The sequence below is a fragment of the Nicotiana tomentosiformis genome, chromosome 1, assembly GCF_000390325.3.
Source record: "Nicotiana tomentosiformis chromosome 1, ASM39032v3, whole genome shotgun sequence".
Taxonomy (NCBI): Eukaryota; Viridiplantae; Streptophyta; class Magnoliopsida; order Solanales; family Solanaceae; genus Nicotiana; species Nicotiana tomentosiformis.
Genome location: NC_090812.1, coordinates 153,028,367 through 153,056,013, shown reverse-complemented (window position 1 = coordinate 153,056,013; position 27,647 = coordinate 153,028,367). Strand labels below are relative to the sequence as shown.

Sequence of the window (27,647 nt, the reverse complement as noted above, 5' to 3'; positions counted from 1 at the left end):
AAGCACAACAATCTTTATTTCACTCAATTCCTTTTTTCTATTTCTTATTCACACTACAACTAAAACCCTAACATTTCTCAAATGCTTCATCAAACACAAACCACTAATTTTCAAAAATACTTTTTCATAAAGAATTTTTAATAAAAGCACATTCAAAATAAGAAGTTTTGTCATCTTGGCTAAACATGTTCCAAATCTCTTTCTTGTTTTCAGTTGATTTGAAGTACCAAATTTTTTTCCTTTTTAGGTACTATTCGCATTTCCAAGATAGTTGTACTAAATATGATTCTTTGTAATTTGTTGATTATCGTGAATGCTCATAAAACTAAATATGGCAATGTATGATGTGAGGATCAAACCTAGGGCTTTCACGTTACTTTTGGATACTCGATTATTTTAAGAGTAAAATCAACTTTATCCCCTTAATCTTTAAGGATTGGGAAGTAATTGCCCGCTCACATTTTGAACGGGAAAGAGAATCCCCTTATGCAATAGGTATTTAGTGAGAGTTTCTTTTTTAAGATAATTTTTTTTTCTCTATCTTCAAAGGTGAAGTATAATATTTTTTATCCAAACCAATACTTGAATTTTGTCTTTCTTACTTGTAAAATTTAAGATATTTTTCTATTATATTGAGGCTATTGTTAAAATTTTTGCAATAAAGAAAAAAATCTTGCATACAAAATTCAAAAAATATGCTGAACGCACATTCACCATGGATGCTTTAGCATTTCATTTTGAAGAGAAAAATATACACTGAAATAGTCAATTCTCTGATATATATATATTAGACGAAAGAATTGTTGCTATGAGTATTAATTTATTTATGTATTTTTTTGTATATTAAAATTATTATAGTAAAGCCATTATTAAACTTTAATTATTTTGAAAATATCTTTATCATTTAACTTTACTTATTTCAACCAAAAAAATGAAAATATCTTTATTAAACAGGAATTATAGTTGATAATGGCACATTTAAAAATTTATTACGGAGGCGTTTTTGCATTACATCATATCTTCAACTATGCGCGAAGAAGGCTAAAGGGAGACTCGATAAATTATATAGATCCTAATTGTTTGTCATAACTTGAGCTTTTGACTATAATAAAAGAACTTAGTTATTCTAAAAAATATCTATTGAAAAAAAAAGAGTTTATTAAAAAACAAGTTCACCAAAAGCTATTGCACAAGGGGGTTCTCTTACCTATTCAAAACGTGAAGGGGTATTATTTCCCAACCCATAAAGATTAAGGAGTAAAGTGGATTTAACTCTTGTTTTAAGGATTTTTAAAATGTATCTATAAATAATACTTTTTGATCTATATATACATAATATTATTTTTTAATAAAAGATGTTCAATTGATAGTTCTTGAAGCATAGGTCTACTTTTGTCACCATCCTTCACCACCTCCATTCTCGGGGAGGAGAAAAACATATAAGAAGCGGGGAGGATTTTCTAATAACGTAGAGCCCGTTTATCCATAAAACTTTTTTCCACCTTTTTAAAAAAAAAATCACTTATTTCGAAATCAGAATTTGGTCGTAAACTTTCCAATTTTTACTTGAAAATAAATTTTAGAATTTTTTAAAAATTTAAAAAATTCCAAAAAATTATTTTTCAAAATTTTCGCTCAAATCAATCACAAAAATTCAAAAACAACCAAAATCTATACTCCTAACTAAAATATGGAAAAAAATCCAACACTTTGAAACTTTTACAAGTCTCCACCACATTGAAAAGATGAGAGCTGAATTAGAATAATTTTTTCTTGTAGAATTGAACACCTAAAATCCACCTATTATATATTTGAGTTTTTATTGATAAATAATAAATACGAGATGATTTTCTAATAACAAAAGGTATAAATAGACCATAAACGTAATTACGGACAAAATTAAATAATTTCACATAGCACACCTTTATACTTTGTTACCAACTTTCGAACTCAGTTTCTTCGGAAAGTCGTATAAATGACACTAAGTAGCTATTCTAAAGGGTTGCTATTTAGAAATTAATTACTGTGTCATGAATTTTAATTTTTTAGTTTAATTTTTCAGAACAAAAATATTTTGAATTATTATTAAGTTAAATTTTTTAGGAGAAAATAAGTATTATCTAATTCTAAATTGTATATCTTACAATTACTATTTGCGCACTTTACCCCCTCAAAGCAAAATCCCAAAAACTCTTCCGGTCATCTTTTTCAACAACTCAAAGATTTTTTTTTTTTTTTTAAAACTAAGAACTCGCAAATCTTGATAATCCGGCGCCGGCGGTATTTTCTCAGGCGAACTGGGGCCCTTCCTTTCTCATGGAATCAACCCTCATACAAACCCAACCGCTCCAATTTGCTCACCCAATGACTTCAAAATTCATCCCCACAATTCGATTTACTGCTTCCTCCTCTGTAGCATTCAAGAGGCTGTTCTCTGCTTCAGTTTCATCTTCAGCAGCCATTACCACAAATGCCCCTGTCGTAGAAGAGCAAAACACATCTTCTGAAACAGCTAAGTCTTCAAGAAACGGAGCTCCAAAGGTGGCCAGGGGTAGTAAGGGAATTTTGGAAGCTCAGCTGAAAATGGATTGGTTGGACTCTTTGTCTTGCCCTTTTCAATATACTAAGGATTTGAATAATGCAGGTTGGATTATTGGGGTTGACCCAGATACTTCTGGTGCCTTGGCTCTCTTGAAACCAAATCAACCTCCTCAGGTAAGTATAAAACTTTTAAATTTTAGTTCTTTATTATTGTTGCAACCTATAATCTGTTGGAATCAATGTAGACCTAGCGAAAAATACTGCACAATGGAATAAACAGATACTATGTAGGCGATACCAATTAGTTGGAATTAAGTTTAGTCATGTTAGTTCGTTTATTTTAGGTCCAAGGTTAGCCTGGAATTCTTTAGTGTTGTGGGAGACTTATATAAAACGGCAGCATGGTGTACTAAGCTCCCGCTATGCGCGGGGTCCGGGTATTGGGTCTTATGTACGCAACGTTACAGTTGTTTCCGCAACTTGAACATGTGACCTCTTGCTGACTCGACAGCATCTTTTACCTCGCGCAAGGTTCGCCTTCCTGTGGGAGACTTATTTGTCAATAGAAAATGTAGAGAACTAATGATATGTAATATTAGAAAAAGATGGGCTTAACTGTAGGGACATGAACAGTGAGGATTCATGTAGCGGACCCCAACTTACTTGATATTAAGGCAGGCGTAGTTATTGTTGTTGTATTACAGGTGCAACATGGCCCTCACGTGCAGACCTGATACTTTTTAGGGATTAAGCACGTGGAAATATTTTTTGTTGATGGATAGCTTAAGACTTGAATTCAGCTTTTATATTTATTGTAGGTTTGAACAGTACTGATGTTTTCCTTTGCCCTGTTTTCCATAGTTCAAGAACCTTTTTTAACTTCTTTAAGCGAGAGTCGTAATAAGTTCTATTCCATTTCTATGTTGCTTTTGAGGGCCAAAATTAGATGTTGTTTATATCTTTGATACGGGGTTGTCTGTTTTTTTTTGATAACTATGGTGTACGGGCCAAGTTGCGCGTATCTCGATTTATTCCACGGGTACATGTTACCTCTCACCAGCATAGGTATTGGGTAACTCTGTGCTTGAATAGATGGGAAGAAATCATCTAGTATTTTTGCCTCTGTTGGGATTTGAACCTGAGACTTAAAGGTTCTTAACACATTTCATTGACCACTAGGCCACACCCTTGTATGCACAGGGTTGTCTGTTCTTCTAGCATACATGGGCTTATTGTCTCTAAGCCAGCGTTATACCTGGCAGTCACTGTTTCCTTGCCAATGCTAGTAGTAATATAGTTCTTTTCAGGCTTTGAGTTCAAATTCATTGTCTTATGTGCTTGGCTAAAATCTTGAAACGGCAACTAGTAATTGCCGAGACCAGTGATGGTTGCTCTAGTGATAAGAGTCGCTCCAATTCTAACCATTAGGTTTGTAGTTTGAGTAACCAAAGATGGAGAAACAATGGGTAACTGCTGATGATTCTCCTCGGGTTTGTGTGGGGTTGCTCGGGTTAGGTCAACCCAGTGTTGTGAAAAGCGAGCGCTTCCTCGCTTAAAGCGAGAAGCGAAGCGAGGCGAGCCATCGAACGCTTCTGTTAGCTGAAGCGTAGCAGGTTTAAAAAAGCGCTTGCTTCCCATTAAAAAGCGAGAAGCGCAGATGCGAAGCGATGCGTAAGAAGCGAGCGTTTCTCTGTATTACAGGGTTGCCAACCTATTTAATTAAAAAAACTGTTCTTTTTTTAAAACATCATCAACGAGCAGCAACAGAGAAAGAAAGAGGCGACCTAGGGTTCAAGTTCTCTACACTTTTCAACTTCAAGATCATCAAGTTTGGTCCAAGTATGTGATTTCTTCTTCCTCCTCCTCCTTCTTCTTCTTCTTCTTCTTTTTCTTTTTCTTTCGCTGTTTCAGCGTCCAAATAGCAGCGAAATGCTGGGAAATATTTTTTCCCTTCAGTTTTTCTTTCTCATTCTTCTCCTCCTCTTCTTCTTCATTTTCTTGCACTGTTTTTTCGTTTGAAATGCTGCCCAATTTTTTCGTTTGAAATGCTGCCCAATTTTTTCGTTTCAGTTATACTTATACTGCCCTTCTTCTTATTTTCATATCCTTTATTCTTAGTTCTTATTGCGTTTCTTATGTGTTATGTAGTTGTTCTTTTAATGGCCTTCTTCTTAGGTGTTCTTAGTTTTTCGTTTCAGTTGTTCTTTCTTATTTTAATATATATTTTTTTAAAATTCCGCTTCACTTCGCTTTAAGCGAAAAGGGACATGTCGCTTTTCCTCGCTTCACGCTCTTCACAACACTGGGTAAACCAAACAACTAATAATTGCTATTGGAGTTTTGTCTGAAAATTGTCCACTCGAATTAAGTGAGTGGTGAAATGTATATCCATCTATCTCAAACCAAAGAAGGAAAAATAAAAAAAGAAAGAAAGAAAGAAATATTCTTGTGCTTTAAGAAGTTAATACCTTGTTCATTGACTTCTTTACTTCTAAAACTGCAGTATACTTACCGGTCGCTGACTTCCTATTCCAATCTTCAGGTGTTTGATTCTCCTCACTTGAAAGTACTAGTTGGCAAAGGAGTGCGGAAGCGGTTAGATGCAAAAGCTATTGTTCAGTTGCTTCAAAGTTTTGAAGCTCCTATAGGTACGTAGAAGCTGTCATCTTGGAAATCTTTCAAAACTCTGTTCTTAACTTCCTCAGTTATCTGGAGTGAATGACTTGTGCAGTAGATTCTGCCATTTCTCAGATATTTGTGCTAGTTTGTTTGTTTGGCATTGAAGGTGACAATGCTCTCTTTTTCCTTTTTTCCTTCTCCAATAAACTAAATATTAGTATTTGTTTTCTAGGTATGCTTTGTTATTTTACTATCCTGTTTTCTGCTTCTGGACTACGGGGTGGGGTGGAGAGGCAATTGGTGCATCTTTTATATGAATTCTATTGGGTTTTGCAAAGATTCTGAAGCATACACATCGTATAAGTTAATCACTTTTGCTGGATAACTATGAATGTAATTAAAGTATATTCGTCATTGATTCTTCAGTGCAGTAGCTGGTTGTTTGAATTGAGTGTCCTTTGTGCTACATCCTTATAACATTGCTAGGAGTGATACATGTAATATTGGAGAGAATTACAGTAAAAAATCCATATATATGACGGAATGAAAGATTTTAATTGATCATTCTCTCCCTCTCCCTCATTTGGGGTTTTATTGGAAAACACCCTCGTTGCTACTTCAGAAACACTTGCCTTACAGTTTTGATCTGAGAAAGGCCTTGATATTCAGAGAATAAGTCCTCTATATTTTCTAATGTCTTCTGTAAAGTAAAGGTCCATGTACTGAGACTTAAATTCATCTAGTTGAACGGATATGATGGATATCTTTTATAGTTAAAACCTAAGTTGCTCGGATTCTTCACTTATGGTACCGCACCCGTGTCGACACGACCTGGGTTTGGAGGTTCGTGCCGGATTTGGCCAACCGATTTTGGGTACTTTGACCAAAATCGACGAGAAATTCGGGATAGATACAATGACTTTTGAAATCAAAACAAAAGTTAGGGTGAAATTGAAGAAAATGGAATACCTTGTATGTAAAAATTTCCATGTTAGGCATTTTCCTTTTATCTCCTTCTCCGATTATCCTCTTGATCAATATATTCTCCTTCCCGGACTACCTTATGGGTTTTCCACATAATGTCTCATAATTTAGACATATTTTTATAACTTTGTTTTTAGATATTTTGAATTATTTTTAGCCGAATCCCTGCACCTGTATCTGTAGCCCCGAATCTTAACATTTAGATCATGAAGAATCCGACATCTAGATCCGCACTCGTATCGGACACCCGCACCCGAGTCTGAGTCCGAGCAAACTTAGGTTAAAACTAGTCTAAAATATATGCTAATATGGTGCGATGTCTTCTTTCCTGACCTCATCCTTCGGACCATTTTCTTGTGGTTCAAATAATTACGTCGGACGTAGAAGGTTGTAGTGCTTTCTTGGCTTTGAGAAGAAGCTATCTGTCCTTTCTTGGAGTCACATAGAGGATTTAGAGACTGCAAATTTCCTTGCTGATGTATTGGAATGAAACGGTTCCAGATGGAGCAGAATGAACATTGAGGATTCGTCTAGCCAATTCTAACTTGTTTAGTCGTAAATTTCCTTGCAGATGAGCTATCTTTTCCTGTTTATGGTCTTATCAAATGTAGTTGAATTATTAAAATTCACTAGGATAAGTACTTTATTTAAAAAGAATTTTTTGGATAAGTACTTAGAATCACATGAGATATTCATTTTGTTTTCAGGAACAACTGTGTATGTTGAACAATCAACGCCATATCCACAAGATGGTAAGCAGGTTAGCAATATCATTAACAAGAATGCCAGTACGTACTCACTAGGCTATCAATTTTGTTCAAATGATGATAGATACTTTCATATCCAATTGCTCTTTAAAACTTGCACCATCAAATAAATCTGCATTCACGAGTGTTTATTACTAATGGACCGCATAACATATGCATCTACACTTAGTGGGCCATACATATCAGTCCCTCCAGAGCTTCAACCAGATAGTGTCAGTCAAGTATGTGCTCGTGGTATCATCTAGCAACTACCATTTGTTAATTTGGCCTTGTTTATTATGCTAAAGAGGTGGGAAGACCTTTCTTTTTGGGTAATGAGATGCTATTTAACATTACCTCTTTTTAGGTGGATAGAACTTCTCTAGCATATCTTCTTTGTTTTTTTTAATCACTTATCAATATATTTTTGCACTATCAAGGGATGGTGGAGTGGAGGATTCGGCTACGGAATGTGGATCGGGATCTTAGTTGCTTCGGGATTCTCCGTCATTCCAGTGCCATCAAGTGCATGGAAGAGTGAGTTTCAACTAACAAAAGAACGCTCAAACAAGGTTTGTTTATAGTTCCGCCGCTTAGTTGAACATAAAAACATGCTATCCTCTAGAATGGTTATAAAAAAAATAAAACTATCCTCTAGATTGGATGTACTTTATTATTCAAGCCTTTTGCTTTTGCACTTTCATGAACTAAAAAGTCCGTCTAGTTAGATTTTTTGCTTTGCTCTTGTTTGCTCTTGCAAATTTGTACTGCAACAACAAACCTAGTGTAATCCGACAAATGAGGTCTGGGGAGGATAATGTGTACGCAGACCTTACCCTTCCTTGAGAAGGTAAAGAGGCTCTTGCAAATTTATACTAAAAAAGATTTTTTCTCTCTTAAAAAAAAGAAAAAAGAAATTCTTGCAAAAATTGCAGCATCTCCAAAATTTCCTGTAGTCATCATCTAATATCTGTCATCCAATTAAATGTCTTGGCAGGATTACAGCAGGGAAGTTGCATCTGAATTGTTTCCCTCTTTGAGTTCTCTATTGAAAAGGAAGAAAGATCATGGTTGGTATACTAGACCCAATCTCCTAAACATTTTATATTTTTGTAAAAAGACCTGTGGCTTCTAATTTTTTTTTTACTGCTTTTTGTAACTCGTCAATCATAAGGGATCATTTAAGCGGACTATTCATCTATCAAGAAAGAGTATAACGGGTTTGATAGCCCTTGTCTGGCTGTAAGATGATAACTCAGGATTTCACATTTTAATATAATCTAGCAATAATGACTTTGTATTCCTTAGCTATTATAAATGAGTTAACTTCATATTGATACCAAACAATTATACAGTGTGATTGCCTGGTCTAGTGGTGCGCGGTGATGTGTGGGTTAGGTGCACTATACAGGTTTGAACCTTGCCGTAGACAAAAGCTTGGTATTTGAAAGGAGAAGGGTAGAGGGACGGGGTTCATTATACACTAAGTTTCGTACTTTGCGTCATTGGTCCTCGAGGATTTCTTGGTTATTAAAAAAAATTAAACAATGCGATTTATGAGAATTGTAAATATGTTATATTTGCTCCTTTAGTTTATAAGTTTGTCTCTTATTTTCTTCTTTCCGATAATTCAAATTTTGGCTTCTGGTACCCTCTTTACTTTTTCTCACAATTTGTAGTTTTGGCCTTAAACAAAGTTGGAAACTCATTTCCCAACATTTCCAGTTGGTGAAAGGACCTCTTCTATAGCAAGCTTTACTGCACACAAATCTCTGAATTTGTATCAAATAAATACACTCCTTGATCATCTTTTGGCCTCTAAGTCAATATTTTCATATCCTTAATTAACAGATGTTGCATCAAAATCTTATTTTCTAATAACTTTTATATTTTTCCATTTACCATCAACATATTATTTCATGATTCTTTCTTTAACTTCCAGGTCGAGCGGAGGCTCTTCTCATTGCTGCTTATGGCAAGGGCATCAAGATAAATTCCGATTCTTTTTCGGTGGTGGAAAATTAGCTGTCTTAGAAACCGGAGAAAAGTTGGTTCATGACTTCGTCTTTTATCAGCTCCAACACTTAGTTGTTGCTGGATATCTGCCCTAGGCGTACATATTTCCCATGGAAGATTTATGCAGTAAAAGAGAAACAATTAATCGACGAGGCTTTTCAATCAACTCTGAATTTTTCTGACTGACTCCATGAGATCTCAATGTAAGCATTGAATGGAGGAATATGGTCAGTAAAGATTTATGGCCGACTCCAATTTATTTGGGACGGAGGTATAGTTGTCGTGAACATTCGCGGAGTCGAACTCATCCTTTCCGTGTTAACTTAATTGCCAGTTCTGTTGTAATGTTGTATCTTAATTTAGATTTGCAGGATTAGTGTAGATGCCTCATTTTTCACTTTCTGGGGAAGGAAATTAGAAACCTTTAGTTCCTTGGTCTATATTTTTGTATTAAAATGCACGTTTAGCATGAAATGTTGTCATGCACTACTCATTTTGGTTACACATACATGTACTGATTCAAGTAGAAAAGTTGTTGTCTAATTGATATTGATTCAAGTAGAAAGGCTGTTATCTCGCAGAAAGTCACCAGAAAGAAACAAATGAGACATTTTCTATGATACTTACGCCAAGCTAAGTTACTTTTCGATTGTCAAAAATAGTTTAGTGATTGGCAAGTTGAATGACTTTTTCATTTCAAAAATATGTTAAAGAATATGAACTCCATCTATAAATCTTTTGCATCAAAAGTCGAATAATTCGATGGAATGGAATGAATTTTTAAAGGATGTAATAAAAGTTATATGACATTCATGAAGTTATTCTCTTATAATAATCAAGTAAGATTAATGGAGTATTGAGAATAGAAAACATTTTGGGAGATCGTGCTTTGTCCTTCTTAGTTAATCAAGCTAGTTGCACTCGATTACCGAATACTTAAAGTAAAAAAAGGAAGAAAACAAAAATAAAGAAAAAACATAGAGAGTTTCATATGTGCTCGCAAATTTCATGGTGTAACAATTCATGTATTGTCACAACTAGGAGTGACAAATGGTTAAAAGAAAATAGTTAATCACCCATATTATTTACCAAAAAATGGGTTGGATAATGAACTTTTTAAAAATGGGTCAAATATGGATAAGAACCATATTTTTCATTTAGAAAATGGATAACTAATGGGTAACAAATGGATAATTAATGAGTATAACTTTTACATTTGTAAAGCGTCAAATTGGGAGTTTCCCAAATTTGGAAAATTAGGAATTCTTCCAAAAGTGATCATATTCATGAAGACATGAATAATATGATTACCCATATTATCCGTCGGTTAACACATTTTTTATCCGTATTAAATATGGGTCAGATCAGATAATTTATCCATTTTTTCATTACCCATTTTCGACCCGACTCATATCCAACCCGGCCCGCCCGTTTACCACTCCTTACTCACAACCTAATTTTGAAGCTCGTGATTGACACTTTCCGAGTAACTACCCATGTCAAGTGAATTGGTATTCATCTTAGTCGAGTACCAAATATCAATAAATTTTTTGCGGAGTTTCCCCTATAAGGCTATAACAGAAGCATCCTATTAATATTTGTAGTCTCCAATCAATGTAAAATATCCATAATCGTACAAAAAAATAAAGATAATGACTCGAAGCCCAAAACCTCCAAGTATCAAAATTCACCTCCAACAGACTAGTCAAGGAGGTCTAGGGACACAACACGATAATAACAGAAAAAAAGATAGATAAAAGTAACGGTACCTGACACCACGATCTGAATGTTGTTGCCCCACCTCAACTAGAATCTCTAAACGCCACAAGTGAAATCAAGGATGCCCATCAACTATGCTAGAAGTAGAATATGGACGAGGCAGAAACAATAACAACAGGGTAAGCCTAGGCCCAATCCCTCTTTCATCCCTCGTGAAACAAGTCTCTCAAAATACCATGCATGCTATGAACAAGGTATAACATATATTATAAATGTGATACATATATATATATAAATGGAAAACAATAGATATACATGTAACCACTCATAAATATAATCTCATTGGGTCACATGCATATCAACAAGCCGTTCATATGATACACTCTTACATGTGCTGAACTATGCATTTCACTTCTTTGCTAACTATGACTTAGTCCTTTTCTCTTAAGAATTAGTTGTAAGCTCTTGTGATCTGTCTGAAACCTTACATGACCTACCGTGTAACAATGACATCATGTGGCCAAATACAAAACTACTTTTGTTAGCTAAACCTATGTGCTAAAATTCAGTACAAATGTACAATGTCTAGCTCAGATCATGGTTCTTTTACACTCATGTCAAATCTTGTTAAAATACTGACACTGCATGCCCGTATGAGAAAACCTAGTCAACGTATACACTAGGTGAGTGGGAGATAGCAGAACCCGGTGAAATAATCATGTATGCAAGAAGCAAACATAAAACTAAAACCAAATGTTACACCCCTAAAAAGAAAAAGAACTCAAGATTGAAGCCACTAATACCTAGAGTAATTAAAAACATCCAAAATAAAAAAGAAGAAAGAACTTACATTGAGACAAAGAGGAAGAAATCTTGTAAAGATTACTATTAGCAGAATCCAAAATTGAGGAAACTCTTCTCATACTTCTTCAATTAACTAAAAGTAAGGGCAACTGATCCACACTTCTGAACCTTTAGGCAATACCGATACTGAGGCTGCATCAATACAGTGTAAAACTTCTGAGAGCTCATCTCACCCCCAACTGTTCTTCGAAACTGAACATTCTTCTAAGTCAACCGAGTCAAAGATATCGCTATAGTCAAAAATTCCTTATTGCCGCATCTCTCATAGTTGGATAAACACATAAAGCTGTACTTCTATTCGTGTCCGTAGTGAAGCTAGGAAATTAAATAATCCTTTGCCAGTAAGCTATGCAAGGGTGTTCAAAATCTATTTTTAATCAATAACAAATTATATTTTACCTTATACGTAGTATAATTTTTCGGCGAAGGGTGGTCACCTCTCCGTACACAATATCTTGAGTACCTATGATGGTGACCACATCTGCTGGCATGTGATGTTTGGACATAGAATCGAATCCTTGTGAATGGGCAAAGTCAGGTGCTCTTATTTTACGACAGTAAGGACGATTGCTTCCATTACTGACCAGAAAGACACCAAATTCTCCAGATCACCCTTGGGCCAACATAGCTTCGCCCCTGATTCGTGTGGTGGTCTGTAGAGAGATGTATCTCTACTTCATATCTTACCAAACTCATGTAATGGCAGTCATGCCCTGGTGTAATAAGTCTCAAGCTCAATATCTTTACTAGCTATAATTGAAAGTACTCACTGCTTTGCTGAGTTCGTACTCAACCTTCTACTAGCTATAACGGCAAATATATGTGCCCTACTATGCTAGCCTCGCGCTCAACTTCTCGCTAACGGGGTGTATAAATCGAATCGAAAAATCGCACCAAATCGAAAAATCAAATCAAATCGATTAAAAAACCCGACTTGGTTTGGTATTGAGTAAAAAAACCCGAACCCGATATATAAATATATAATTTTTATATATACTTTTAAGATTTTATATAGAATTTTCTTTAAAAAGTGTCTAGAAATATTTGGGATTCTCTTGCGGGATATAAATTTTAATAGAATATGAAGTGCTCCATATTTATTGACCTTAAATAATGGGTTGTTGTGATGACCCAAAAATGTCATCTTTAATTTAAACATTAATTTCTGTGTTTTATGAAGATGTTGGGAACTTACCTGCTATGAGTTACGTATCACCTGAATAGCTGATGTTAATGTCGTTCATTTTCTAGAAATATATTGCTTATGAGGACAATGTTAATATTGTTTTCATGTTATGTTGCGTTGATTGGATTATGTATGTGTTGATAGGATTGGTTTCTGGGATTCTCTGACAGGTGGATAGGCCCAGTTACAAAGGAAACTCTGGCGAAATTTTGGGAGTTAGTAAAATTCGGAAAATTGAAATGTGCGAAAGAAGAGATAAGTTATGTTATGTGTTTGAGGGCAGACTCTGCTTCTCATTCGAGGACTATTAACATGATGGACACCTATTGGATATGATAATAAGTGTACGAGGCATATTATAAGTGATATGGGCTCTAAGGAAAGTTCTAAGTCTAAGCCAAGTTGAAAAATTTTATAATAGACTAAAGTTCCAAATGAGTACGCACAAGACCAAACTTTGGACGAGTATATCTACATATATATATGGTGTTATGTGATGAACAACCTATCAAATGAAATATCTTCGAGTCTAGTGTCTAACGCTTTAAACCGTTTATCATTTGAATATGTATACAGAAAGTTATGACCATTTTACTGGACCTGTATCAGGTGCGCGGCTGATGCGCGACCGCGCATATTTGAGACTTTCTGCGTCAGGTGCGCGGCCACTTGCCCAGGTGGGCGGCCGCGTACGTAGGAGATCATTTAATACTACCAAGGTCGGGTAAGGAGCGGGGTTAAGTCATTTTCGAGCTAAAAACTGATATTTTAGAGAGAAGTGAGAGTGTTCTAGAGAGAGTAAGAAGCTCAAGTGTTTGTTCATCAAATCTTGCTCAAACCTTGAAATCCAACAATAAATCTCTCAAGTTTTTAATCTAAGAAGTAAAGTTTCATACCCTAGTTTTTCAATTTCGGATTTGGGAGAAGATGGTTGATATGCTTATACCAATAAGGTTTGTGGATAGATTTTTGAGTTCAAATGGGTAAAGAATGGGTTGAAAATGGTAGAAATCTTCAAAGATTTTAATTTAAGATTTGAAGGTCCATTTGACATCGGAATTGGATAATTTTTGTATGGTTGAACTCGCAATAGAACGAGTGTTCGGATTTCGCGAGTTTTTTCGGGATTTGAGACGTGTGTCCCACTGTCAAATATTTAAATGAATTTCGGATTTTATCTGAAAAATTATTAAATTCATATGGAATTAATTCCTATGATTCGTATTGAGTATATCGAATTGTTTGTGAATAGATTTGAAGCTTTTGGAGACAAATTTAAAAGGAAAAGCTTTGATCGAGTAATTGATTGGAATTTGAAAAACGAGGTAAGTGTCGTGGTTAACCTTGACTTGAGGAAATAGAACCCTTAAATTATTTGTTATATAAAATGCACGTGAACGACGTATAGGCGAGGTGACAAGTGTTTATACGTTGTCAAATTAATTGTTTGCATATTTACTTGAAAAATTATAAATTATTTTAAATCATGAATTAATTGTTATAATAATTGTTTCTCTCCTATTCTTTATCAAATATTAATTCCTGAATTCCTTTATTAATTGTTACATCTTATTTGAATTATGTGTATTAATTGCTACTTGAAATTTAGCATATTAAACATTAAACTGCCTATTTTTTCCCTGATTTCCATAATAACTTGCTATTTGTCATTGTTTATTTCATAATAAATCATAATTATTTTATGATTGTTGTCTTATAATTTTATATTAATTGTTACATTTATTGGGGAAATTTCTTCTATAAGAATTGGTAAATGAATATATTGGAGGAGCGGGTTGCACGCCGCAACAAAATTGAGTTGGTAAATATATGTATTGGAGGAGCGAGTTGCATGCCACAACATAATTGATTGAAATAAATATATTGGAGGATCGGGTTGCACGCCACAACAGAATTGAATTGGTAAATATATATATTGGAGGAGCGGGTTGCACGCCGCAACAGAATTGACTGAAATAAATATATTGGATGATCGGGTTGCACGCCGCAACAGAATTGAATTGGTAAATATATATATTAGAGGAGCGAGTTGCACGCCGCAACAAAATTGATTGAAAAAGTCAATATTGGGGGATCGGATTGCACGCCGCAACATACTTATTTAAAAGTCTATATATACTTGATTAAAATAAATATATGAGAATATTGAAAATGAATATATTGTCGGAGCGGGTTGCACGCTATAACAGAGATTGGTTGAAATAATAATGGTTTATGACTGCTGAGTTGGCTTCAATTATTATAAATGAGTTATCTGATTTATTTTCTATTATTGATGTTGTTACTAATATTGCGTACAGGTTAATGTAAGTGAACCGCCTTAGCCTCGTCACTACTTCGTCGAGGTTAGGCTCAGCACTTACCAGTACATGGGGTCGGTTGTACTGATACTACACTCTGCACTTCTTGTGCAGATTTCGGAGTTGGTCCCAGCGGTGTAGCATAGACTTGCTCGGATTTCAGCTACCAGAGGAGACTTGAGGTATAACTGCACGGCGTCCGCAGTTCTGAAGTCCGAATCTAATTTACTTTAGCTGTGTGTTTATTTTCAGACATCTTTATTTTATTCAAACCCTTATTTGTATTATTCTAGAAGCTCGTGCACTTGTGACACTAATTCTAGGATGGTATTTAAACACCGTTGTTTTATGGATTATTTACTACATTTCAGACTTTACTTCCGTATTTATTTCTTTGTTATTAATAAATTTAAAAATTATTTTAAAATGGCTAATATTATTCTAACGTTGGCATGGTGTCACGACCCCAAATTCCCTCGGTAGGATGTCGTGATGACACCTAGTCTCTAAGACTAGGTAAGCCTATCAATGCGGAATAATAATAAATATCTGAAATAAATAAACTACAATTCAAACAATTTCAACTCCCAAAACTCGGTAGAAATAAGTCACAAGCTTCTAAGAATTTATTCTCTATGTCTCTATACATCAGAGTCTAAAGCAATTAAGGAAGACAACATAGTAAGATAGAAGGGGACTCCGGAGTCTGCGGACGCTGGCAGATATACCTTGAAGTCTCCTCGTACAACTAGTTTACTGGTGCATGGTCTGATAAGATGTACCTGGATCTACACAAAAAGATGTGCAGAAGCGTAGTATGAGTACACCACAGCGGTACTTAGTAAATGCCAAGCCTAACCTTAGTAGAGTAGTGACGAGGTCAGGTCAGACCCTACTGGAGAATAAATAATGGCATGGTAAAATGTTTAAACAATATTACAAGCTAAAATGACAATGGAAATGAATCAAATAGTATGTCACATTTAATTACATCAAATAATGGCAAATAAATACCTCGTGAAAACAAAACATAATTCTTTTCAACTTGAAAAAAATCACAAAAATAATCAAAGGCAACTGCGGCCATAAATCAATATCAACAAGGGCACTCCCGAGGTACCGCCTCGTAGTCCCAAATCATAAACAAATTTACAATATCTCATTTCCTTATCTCACCGCGGGAGCCTTCACAATTTATTTGAAAGAAAATATTTTTTCCCGAAATAGCATCCCGCATTTTAGCCACCCTTATCACACCGCATGACTTCTAGTAGTCCCCCCTACTAGCCACGCGTATCAAGCCACCCTTATCTCACCGCATACGTTTCAACACCCAGACCTTATACCACCACATGCGTATCAATATCATAATATATCATAATTTGCACCTCAGGTGCTCAAATAATTTAACTTGCCAAAATAATTCAACAACAATATTTTTCCACAATAAAGAGCTCACGGATCATGTCAAAATAATTCAACAATAATATTTTTTCACAATAAAGAGCTCATGGCTCCATCACAATGAGTATAAAAATATTCAGGAGTAAATAATTTAGGAAAATATTATTTTAAAATCTTTAATACGTTGCTTCAATATCAAGTTTAAAAATATCAAATACTTCATATTAATAATATTTAATTTAAATAAAATCAACCTTCAAATAATGCACAGAATAAAAGAAATTAAATTTCAATTAAACAGGTAAAATAATTAGTAAGAAAAGATCAAACAAATTTGAAGTATATATCTCAGATCAATGATGAAGAATATAACAAGATAAAATAATTTAATAAATGCGCAACATTGATCTACACAATTTAAAAATATAATCTTTCACAATTTAGCCCGTGTACATGACATTCAACATTTTTCAATAATCACATTAATATCAATTCTAGGAGAAATTTCCCCCACACAAGGTTAGACAAGTCACTTACCTCGACTTGCTCCAATTTAACCAAGTATTATGCTTTTTACTCAATTTTTTGATTCCGGTCGACTCGTATCTAGTCATAATTAATTCGATACAGTCAACAAAAATTATAGTAATCAATTTCATAAGAAAATATTATATTTTCATTAAAATCCGAAATTAGCTCAAAATTTCATCTCAGAATCCGGCGAAACTTGCAAAATCCGACAACCCATTCAATTACGAGTCCACCCATACCAATTTTACCAAAATCCGATAACAACTCGACCTCCAAATCTTAAATTTTCGTTTTTGGAAGATTTTGCAAAAATCTTGATTTTTCTTCCATAAATTCACGGATTCATGATGTAAATGAGTATGGAATCATGAAATATAATTAATATAGGATAAGGAACACTTACCCCAATATTTTTCCGTAAAAATCGCCCAAGAACCGTGCTCCAAAAATCCAAAACGAAATGAATGAAATGACCATTTTTGGTCCTTAAGTTTCTGCCAATCCGTCACTAAAAGTCTATTTTCCGTCACTAAAAGTCCAATTTTTCGTTAATAAAAGTCCACCAGAAACGGCTCTACTAGCCTTCCTTCAATTGATCATAACTTTATGTACAAATGTCCAAATGATAAATGGTTTAACTTTCTGGAAACTAGAATCAACCGACTACAACTTTCATATTCTGTAACTTTTCTGATTCCTTATGAATTACAAGATATAAGCTTCCAAAATTGGCTCCACACACCAAAAATTTCCGAAATTTCTGCAAATTTCTGCAAATTTTCAGCAACCTTCTTTGTCCGAAATCCATTCCGTTTACCTTCCGAATTCCACCCGAGACCTTCGGGACCTTAACCAATTATTCCAACATGTCCCAAAATACAATACGAACTTAGTCGAGGCTTCAAACCACATCAAAACGACTAATCGCACCTCAAATCAAAATTTATGAACTTTAAACTTTTAATTTCTACAAACAACACCGGAACCTATCAAATCCAGTCCAATTGACCTCAAATTTTGCACGTAAGTCATAAATGACATAACGGAGCTATGAAAATTTTCAGAATCGAATTTCGACCCCGATATTAAAAAGTCAACCCCTTGGTGAAACTTCCCAAAAATTCAACTTTCGGCATTTCAAGTCTAATTCCACTACGGACTTCCAAATAAAATTCCGATCACGCTCCTAAGTCCAAAATCACCATACAGAGCTGTTGGAATAATCAAAATTCTATTTCGGGGTCATATGCACATAATTCGACATCCGGTCACTATTTGAACTTAAACTTTAAATTTTTCATCAAAATTCTATATCTCGGGTTAGGAACCTCGGAATTTGATTCCGGGCATACGCTCAAGTCCCAATTCACGATACGGACCTACCGGAACTGTCAAAATACTGATCTGAGTCCGTTTGCTCGAAATGTTGACCAAAGTCAACTCAATTGTGTTTTAAACATCTAATTCACATTTTAATCCATTTTTCACCTGAAAACTTTCCGGAAAGTTTTTACGGACTGCACACGGAAGTCGAGAAATGGTAAATAGTGCTTAGATCACATAATTAATTATTAAATTTAAAGATGATATTTTGGGTCATCACACTTACTTAACAAGTCAAATGTTAGGCGCCATCACGGTCCGAAGGTGGGAATTTCGGGTCGTGACAGTTGTATGATCACTTTCTTATCAAGTGTTACTGGAATGCGTCTATCTCTTTGTTCTTCCATATTCATATCATATGTTAAGATCTATTAAATTCTTAAATATTTTTCAAATGTGAAGTGATTATTAATATTTATGTATCATATTGGTTTTTATGTTTAATTACTAAATTCGGTTTAACCTGAAAATGTACATCAACGAAAAATTATTGCGAGATGACTAAAAAAATAACTATTATGTGTTACTAATAGAATTCTCCCATAAGAATATTTTAATCGATAATATGTTTGTCAAATTTTTATATTTTTACTAAATATATATTTACTTATCAAATATTTAACAAAGTAAGATTGAAATAATATTTAAGTAACAAAAAATCCAAAAACCCAAAAAACCCGATAAAACCAAACCAATCCAAACCGATATAGTTGGTTTGATTTGATTTTGATAAAATCGAACCAACCCGGTCCATGTACACTCCTAACCGTCCCGATGTTATCTAGCTGTGATGACAATCATGTTATGCTCTCTATCCAGCAGCCAGCGCGAATCGCTACGTCTTGCGCTATTGGTGCACAAATTCAACCTCACAACGCCAGTCCGTACAACTTATGCTCTCAATCTAGTGTTGGGGGTATTACTCTTGCTATATCGAACTATAATTATTTAATACTTATTAAGTTAAAAAAGAAAATATGCATTATAATATATTAGCTAGTAACTAATAACATTTGATTTGGTAATTAAAAGATTTTATTTACCAAGTATGTAACAACACATTTAATATTTCCTAAATACATTAATATCTATCACCGATTAAATCTTGCTTTGTTCATATAAAACATGCTTATTTAATTTTTTTGACAAACACTGTAGCAGTGGCCAAACACACCCTAATTCGATTTTATTAATTTTTGCATACCATCTCAATAAAAGTGGACACTTATATAACCTTTGAATACTCATAGAAAAAAAAAACTTTAGAACACATGTTATTCTATTACCAAATACTTTTTGTTTTTTGAATAAATTCACTAATTCGAATTTTCAATTCAAACGAAGCAGGGAAAGAAAATAATCTTTCATTTCTTTCTCTTTCTCGTTTCTTCTCCTTTTTATTTTCCCTTCCTTTCTCTTCCATTCAATTTTCAAATCAAAGCACTGCTACCTTTTTGACAATATTGTCAAAAATCTCACAAAATTATTACAAATACTTTGTGAAAATCTGAAGAATTAGCAAACGAAACAATATTGTTATTAATCTGATAAGGCAAAGGAAACTTTTGTCACAAATCTGAGGAAGCCAATGGAAACTTAGTTATGATCTGATGAGAAGGCAAATGAAATTTGGTATCAAAATCTGATGAAGGCAAAGACTTCGTCACAAATCTGACGAAGGCAAATTAAAGGAAAAATAATCCATTTACGGCCATGGACGAGCTAGAATTTCGACGGCTTCTTGAACGATTCCCGATCGTCAGGTTTCGTGATTATCATGTAAACTTCTCTTTCTCATCCATATCGTGATTACATGCAAAAAACAATTGTTTATTTGATAGTGGTTGGCATTTTCCGATTAAAAAATGGGAGAACTCCATGTGTCTCCCCCTAAAGTCCCATTTCTTATGCCAGTTTTGTTTTTGTGCTTTTTGGGCGGTTTAAGGTTTTGTCCATATATTATTTTTTTTATTTTTATGATATTGGAGGTGTCCGGCTTAGACTAACTTTGACACCACGGCTTAGATAGAATAAATCACCCATACAATTTTTTGTCTATCCTATGGTTTGAACCCTGTGATTCTATTGAATACCCATACAATTTTTTGTCTATCCTATGGTTTGAACCCTGTGATTCTATTGAATACCCTTTGTTCGGATGATACAACAAACTTTTTATATGTTTTTATATGAACTGTTGAATTCTCTTGATATAAGAAATGATTCTAGTTTAGTGGAAGAGGGGTTTAAATAGTTGCTTCAAGTCATTGGTTCAAGTCCCAAGTGTGAGATTTAAACATTTTTTTGAATCAATTGCATAAATTCCTAGCTCTGCCACTACATCCACTTCATCGACCACTAGGTATCACCCGTGGTATAAGACATTGCTCAGTAGACATGCCAATGTGGAAAGTTGTTCTTTTCTTGGATTCAGAGCTTGTTGAAGCAATCTCATTTTCTGGTTTATCATCTGTCTGTTACATGAATTAGTTTGTTATATTAGTTTATACTAAAAGAGCTTACCTTGTGCACAAACTGCTCCTCAGCTAGTGTAGGACCCGAGGAGAGTGGCTGAATACCTGCGCAAACCATTCCCTTACTTTAATGCAAAGAGGTTGTTTGCACGCCTCGATTCAATCTTATATAGCTCATGATAGGAAAAATTCTAACGTTGTGCCCTCGCTCGCCATTACAATATATTTCATTATATACTTTACTATGATGAAGTAAATAAAGGTAGCGGAAATGAGGATACTGAGATGGATGTGTGGGCATACTCGGAGATATAGGGTCAGGAGCGAAGATATTCAAGATAAGGTGGGGCTGGCCCCTGTGGAGGATAACATGCGAGAAACGAGGCTGAGATGATTTGGGCATGTGAAGAGGAGGTGCACAGACGCGCTAGTGAGTAGGTGTGAGAGGCTGAATATGGTAGGTCTCAGGAGAGGTAGAGGAATGCCGAAAAAGTATTGGGAAGAAGTGATTAGGCAGGACATGACTCATCTTTAGCTTATCGAGGACATGACCCATGATAGAAGGTTGCGGAGATCGAGAATCAGGGTTGTAGCTTGTAGGTTAGTAGGTAGCTGACCGTGCTTCCTTTCTGTTCCTTACCAGTAGTTTTAGTATTAGTCTAAGTTTTGTCTTGTTCTTAGACTACAATTACTATCTCTTGCTGCTTCTGTTGTTATTATCTAGCTGTTATTATTACAATTTTTTTCATGACTTCATTGTTGTATTTCCTTTTCTTACTGCTGTATTGATGGTTGGTTTGAGCCGAGGGTCTATCAGAAACAGCCTCTCTACCTGCACAAGGTAGGGGTAAGGTCCGCGTACACTCTACCCTCCCCAGACTCCACTTGTGAGAATACACTGGGTATGTTGTTGTTGTTGTTGTACTCTACAATGATGAAAATAATTTATATAATAATTCTGAGACTGGCAGAATTTGACTTTACATGTGCTCCTTGTGACTTTAATTAGGATGCTCAAATATGTTTAGTTGATCCTTGTTGTTCTAAAATTTTTGATATAACTGAACGACCAGTGAAGTCATATACATTTTGAATCCCATGCTAGAGTTATGGTAAGAAGCCTCTTGAAGCAAGTCTCCTTTGGGGATTCATGCTTAAGGATATTTTGGTAGATTTCACCGGCCAGTGTTGTTCCTCTACGTCTATTGCCTTCAGTACTGATATGTGCTTAATTTCATTGATGGTCGTTAATATGTAGGTCACTTCAATAGGCCAATAACTCCATAAGTATTAGTTTATAGTCTGAATTTATAAGTATTCTGTTCTTTTTCGAGAACAATATTTTTCTGTTTTTTAGCGTATGATGGACAAAATTAAATGAGCTGATTTCATGTCCTGACTTCTTGGTCATATTGTTTTCATATGTTTCTGTGCATCACATTCCTTTTAGCTAAGATGGAAAGGAAGATATAAATGGGAGTTACAAGTTGAGGTAACTTACATTTACCTTGTTTGATAAGGATGTAAGTAAAGAAGAAGTGAAACAAGAGGAATTCTAAACCCAGAGCATTGGGCTAGCTTAATTTTGGACTGTTATAGAGTGGAGAAGTGTAGAGCGGCAGACACATTATTTACCGAGTTTCGACCGTGCACCACTGGCCTTCTGAATTTCTTGGTCATTAAAAAAAGGGTTAGGGTGGGGGGAGGGGGGACTGAGATGGAGGAGGTATTGCTGAAAAGTGAAAACTGAATTCATCTGTCTCATGCTTCATGCCAATCATTTTGCTCTTCCAACCCCTGTATCATTAATTGTTCTGCGCTCCCTGCTTTTCAATATCCTCTTAACTCCGGACTCTCATCTGAATTGTTCTTGTATTACAGATTGATTCAGACACATCAAGACGAACAGCAACTCAGTCTTTAGAGAAAGAGGAGGTATAAGAGAAGCTTTTCCACATAGCATTGTGTTAACCTTTGCATTCATTTCTTGATTTTTTCTTCCTAACTGTAAAAGTTTCATCAGGTAACGCAATGGAAAGATGCATGGAGTAAGGGACATAAACAAGAGACTGGGATTCAAGCAATGCATCGTGGCGGTATGGACATTATCAATTATTTTTGTTTGGAAAATGACTAGAGATCAATATTCTTGACCATTTTTGTAAAACTTATTTGTTACACAACTTGCAATTAAGCTGCTTCATGTTAACTAATTAAGAGTGAAAAGATACCAAACAAGTGAAAAAGTAGTACCGTGGTATGAGAATGAAGGAGATATTCATAGTTTTGAGAATCATCGGAATTAAACGTATGAGTCAAAGATGAAACTTTCGAATTAAGTGATGGAGTATAGCTTTAGTGACGTGATAAAGGTGGTGGAGAATCAGTTTGGACTTATCCCTGGTAGATCTACAGCAAAGATTATAACACTCTTAAGAAGATTGGCGAAAAATTATGGGGAGAGAGGAAGGATCTCCATATAATGTGCATCGACATAGATAAATTACATAATAGAGTGCCAATGAAAATCTTTTGTGGGGTGCTTGTAAAGAAAAGAATTAATATAAATATAGAATGGCCATAAAGGATATGTAAGAAAATTGGTATCAAGTGTGAAAAAGAGGAGACAAATGATTTTCCCTCAACAATAGTTTTTCCAACAACTAAAGTTTTACAGCATCAATCTACCTTACGCTCGGGTTTGTTCATTGTGGTTATGGATGAGCCACTCAACACTATATAGGATGAGCTAAATAATCAAATGATATATGGGATGAGGTTACATTGCACATACTTTTTGTAGATGATAATGTGTTAATTGATAAAACGAGGGGGTACCACAAATAACAGACGTACTAGTTCTTTTTTCTATCTATGAAGTAGGAAGAAGAGAGTCAATAAGAAGTTACGACCATTGGGTAGTACTTTAGCAAATAAGGATCTTAAGATAAGTTAAAAGTAAGACACATAATTACATGACAAATTAGCCCAAATAAAGAAAAATGTGTGATAAGACGAGATTATGGACCTATTATACGCAATTCTGATATTCAGGTTGAAGCCTTTCAATAAAATGTCATGATAAATGAAGAGTAGTACAAAGAAGTACAATAGAATGACTGAACTTGAGAAATGTTATATGAGTTATATATTTTAAGATACCTAACAAGTAAAAGAGAAGTTATGTAGGACAAGTTATGAGAGTGGTAATGTTATATTGTTATATGGGAGTGAACCTATACCAAAAAATGGATGCTGTAGTAATGCGAACATTAGCCTGAATACATGGACATACAATAAATGACCATACCAGATAGAGGGTGCAAGTAGCAGATATAGAGTTTAAAATAAGAGAAGGATCATCGTTTGAGCATGTAATATGTAGACATTTGAATGTACCAATCTATATGTGCAACATTATGATGATTGATGGAGTAAAAGGGGATGAGGTAGATCAAATGTCACATAGGGGAAGTTATCTCAAATAACTGAAACTTTTCAAAATCATTGTAGATTTATCCAAAAAGATAACACAATGAAAGGAAAGGATCCATGTAGGCAATACCAACTAATTGACACAAAGCTATAGTTATTTTAGTTCGTTACACTTACACTAAGTATGGTGTTTGTCAAGATCCTTTTTAGTTTGGTAACAGTCTAGTATGCTTATGCAAGAATAAGCGTGAGATTTATAGAACACATAATTTGAATGACAGATTATTTAATAATGGAATAGATTGACCTGATTGGAGCAGAGTAGATATCTAGAATTTATATAGCCCACTCCAAATAGTATTCATCGAATTTTTCTTACTAAATATCTGTTTATGGAAAAAAGTCTTCTGACTGAAGTAACATGCCTACATCTTTTCTTCTCAGAAATGTTTCTTTGAAACCCTGTTTATTTTGATCCCTTTTACAGTTGAATGCCAAATCGGTGGTGCTTAAGGTTTTTAGCTATATTCATGTTGCTCAGTGTGAATTCTTAATCTATATTGAGCTTGCCTTGATGGTGAATTCTTAACCTTTTGCTAAAAGTTTAGTAACTGTATTAACTTAAATGTTACAGGTGCATTTTGGGGCAAAGTAAGAGAAGCTGCTGAGAAAAAGGTTGGTCAAGTTATCATGTTTTGCTATATAATATTATCATTGGTGATCATGAACAATCTTCCTAATGCCTTGTTATTAGATGGTGATGTAGCACCAGAAGAGGAGAGAAATCGAAAAGAATTGAACGAAAGATCAAATTCACAAATTATTATTTATTAAGTGTCTTCAAAGTTTTCTTAACGAAATACAACAAGGTTTTATATATAAAATAGGATTCCTGAACTGTCCGAACCTTGAAACATTGAACTCTATATGTAACTAAAAGAATAAGGGCATTTCAAACTAATATATAAGCTACTCAACGTATTATTCAAATGATTAGCATGGAGAGGGACTCTGCTTCTGCACTACAAGCTTCTAAGCTACTCAAAGTGTCCTAGTACCGTAGTGGTAAACTGCTTATCGGGCTATTCCCATTGCCAGTCAGCTAACCATGATATTCTCACGTTCAGCAGATGTTGCTTGCTCTACACTCTGAGGGCTGGTGGTTACTTGATTTAGTCGGACTATGTAAGAACCTAGTGTGATGAAGTCAGCAATGATAACTTCCCTTCTTTATTTGGCAATGCTATGGATTTGATTTCTGCATATCATCTGCTTGGAACTAAGCTCATTTTGTTGAAGACCTAATAAGTTACTGAGTCTCCTACCCAGGTCCAATCTTGTATCTAGCCCAATTTGATGCCCAAAATTTTGGTGTTAATAGAGTGACAAGAGTATTAGGAGTATTGCTTTTTTGAAGGATATTCTACTTATAAGTATTGCCTGGTGCCTTAGAGGAACAAGAAAGACCATATTCACATGCTCTTATGGCACATTACCATATAGGAGAATGTCTTTTGATCATTGCATTGATCATCTTTTCAAAGGTATATGATGACAATTTTCTTTTTCTATGATGTGATTAGAAAAGTTATGGAAAATAATTTTCATGGATATTGTGTGATTAACATTTGAAGATCGGCTTCATCACTTATATTCTAGTTCGGCATTGCAGTGAAGGGACTAGCTTATTTAGAATCGGGAGAAGTGTTATTTCATTGTTCGAGAAAGTATAGTTCTCGGACATAGGTTCTCCGCATAGGGCATTGAAGTGTATATGGCAAATGTTGAATGCATTTGCCACCTTTTGCGTCAGTACCTTAGGAGTACCTTGGACATTCTTGATTTTATCCATAATCTCAAGATCCTTCCAAAATTCGCCTAAAATTTTATGGGCCCATCACAAACGACCTAATGAACAATAGTCATCGTCTTGACCATTCCTCAATTTTTAGTATCTCTCTAACTTATTAGCTAAAGATGTGAAATATGAGATTTCTGATGAATTTTTTAATGCATTTCAGGTCTTGAAGGAACAACTTCTTGCAGCTTTACGTACTCAATCAGGAGTCCAATATGATCCTAGTGAGGAAGTGTTGATGGCTGCCCGACACATTGATGAGAGGCAGGCATCCAATGTTGCAGGTCCATCTCATATACCCCGCTCTTCGGCCTATGCATCTTCATCAATACCCAACCGAATAACAAGTATCGAGGAGGATTTGGATCACATACGCCATTTTCAAGCCTATCAGGTGAAGCACAATCAAGGAATTGCTGAAATGCTACGAACTATGGCACTTTACCATGGAATGAACATGGATAATTTTCCTACTTGTCCTTCATATACGCCCCCAAGAGGAAAGGCAACGCTCGATGATGACGATGACGATGACGATGACGATGACGATGATGATGATGATGAGGAGGAGGAGGAGGAGGACGACGACGATGACGATGACGACGATGATGAGGAGTGAGCCATCCTACTCAGGAACATTTCCGTTTTCAATACACATCCTTGCCTCGAGTAGAAAAAGTTTAGCGTGGAAGATCAATTTCGTTCTTATAAGTAGCTTGGAAAGTCCAAGGTGTTGCATTTGGAGGCAAAACATTTTGTATCCGTCAAAAATGTTAGAATAGTTTGTCATGGCAAGAGAAAGGGAATACCACAATAGTCCTTCCCTTTTCATTTTTGTATAAACCTATTTTGGTCCAAGGGGGAGATAACAAGTGAGGAATTGTGTTTGGTAGAGATGGAGGTGCCAAAAACTATGAATATCACCCTCCAAACATGTAAAGTTATGTAGCAATTTTGAAGAGGAAAATTGTTCTTTTTTCTCTCTGTTTAGCAAACCACTACTCCGTTTTGCACTTGTCTTTTTACCCATTGCAACTTTACAAAGTTACTGTATTGACACTCATCTTGTATCTTTGCAATTGTTTTCAACACTCGCACCTCAGGGGTTATAACTTTGAATATTGAATTTTACTCATTTTATAATTAACAAAAATATTGTATTTTTTTTTTGAAAATTCCCAGGGAAAGGAAAACCCGCACCCGACTACCCAAAGGTGCGTAGTGGGTAACCTGCTCACTGTGTAATAGCTCGCAAATCACATTGCACTAGGCAAGCCCAGTGCGACGAGCTTTGACTGAATAGGCTACTGGTGAGGGGAATTGATCACATGCCTCTCATGTGAAAAACCACTAACCTAACCAACAACAAAATATAAGTTGTATCATTTTATTGTTTGAGTCCTTTTACCATTAGCCTTTCTCCAGCTAGCTTGAAATAATTTGAAATTTCTATACATGGCTTCAAAAGTATCAACCATTTTGTCCTAAATGATTGTGGATGACTGACAAATTAGGTTAGTTAGCTCTGTCTTTCTTTTTCTTTTTCTTTTTCTTTTTTTTGTAATA

The 27,647-nt window shown here is 35.0% G+C and overlaps 2 protein-coding genes and 1 long non-coding RNA gene across 3 annotated transcripts; all 3 read left to right on the top strand.

Moving 5' to 3' along the window:
• Positions 1 to 2,176: 2,176 nt before the first annotated feature.
• On the top strand, positions 2,177 to 9,437 carry LOC104105735 (Holliday junction resolvase MOC1, chloroplastic-like). The gene is made up of 6 exons (XM_009614125.4): positions 2,177 to 2,715; positions 5,084 to 5,189; positions 6,852 to 6,904; positions 7,331 to 7,462; positions 7,888 to 7,960; positions 8,833 to 9,437. Exons 1-6 carry the CDS (start codon positions 2,317 to 2,319, stop codon positions 8,913 to 8,915), a joined length of 846 nt encoding a protein of 281 aa, XP_009612420.1. The 5' UTR covers positions 2,177 to 2,316; the 3' UTR covers positions 8,916 to 9,437.
• A 10,198-nt stretch (positions 9,438 to 19,635) lies between these two features.
• On the top strand, positions 19,636 to 27,061 carry LOC104105734 (uncharacterized). Its single transcript, XM_009614124.4, has 5 exons — positions 19,636 to 20,093; positions 22,670 to 22,723; positions 22,812 to 22,884; positions 24,858 to 24,898; positions 26,245 to 27,061. Exons 1-5 carry the CDS (start codon positions 20,028 to 20,030, stop codon positions 26,698 to 26,700), a joined length of 690 nt encoding a protein of 229 aa, XP_009612419.1. The 5' UTR covers positions 19,636 to 20,027; the 3' UTR covers positions 26,701 to 27,061.
• LOC138903940 (uncharacterized) lies at positions 22,891 to 23,653 on the top strand. Its single transcript, XR_011413219.1, has 2 exons — positions 22,891 to 23,127; positions 23,161 to 23,653. It is a non-coding gene; the product is annotated as an uncharacterized lncRNA (long non-coding RNA).
• Positions 27,062 to 27,647: the final 586 nt, after the last annotated feature.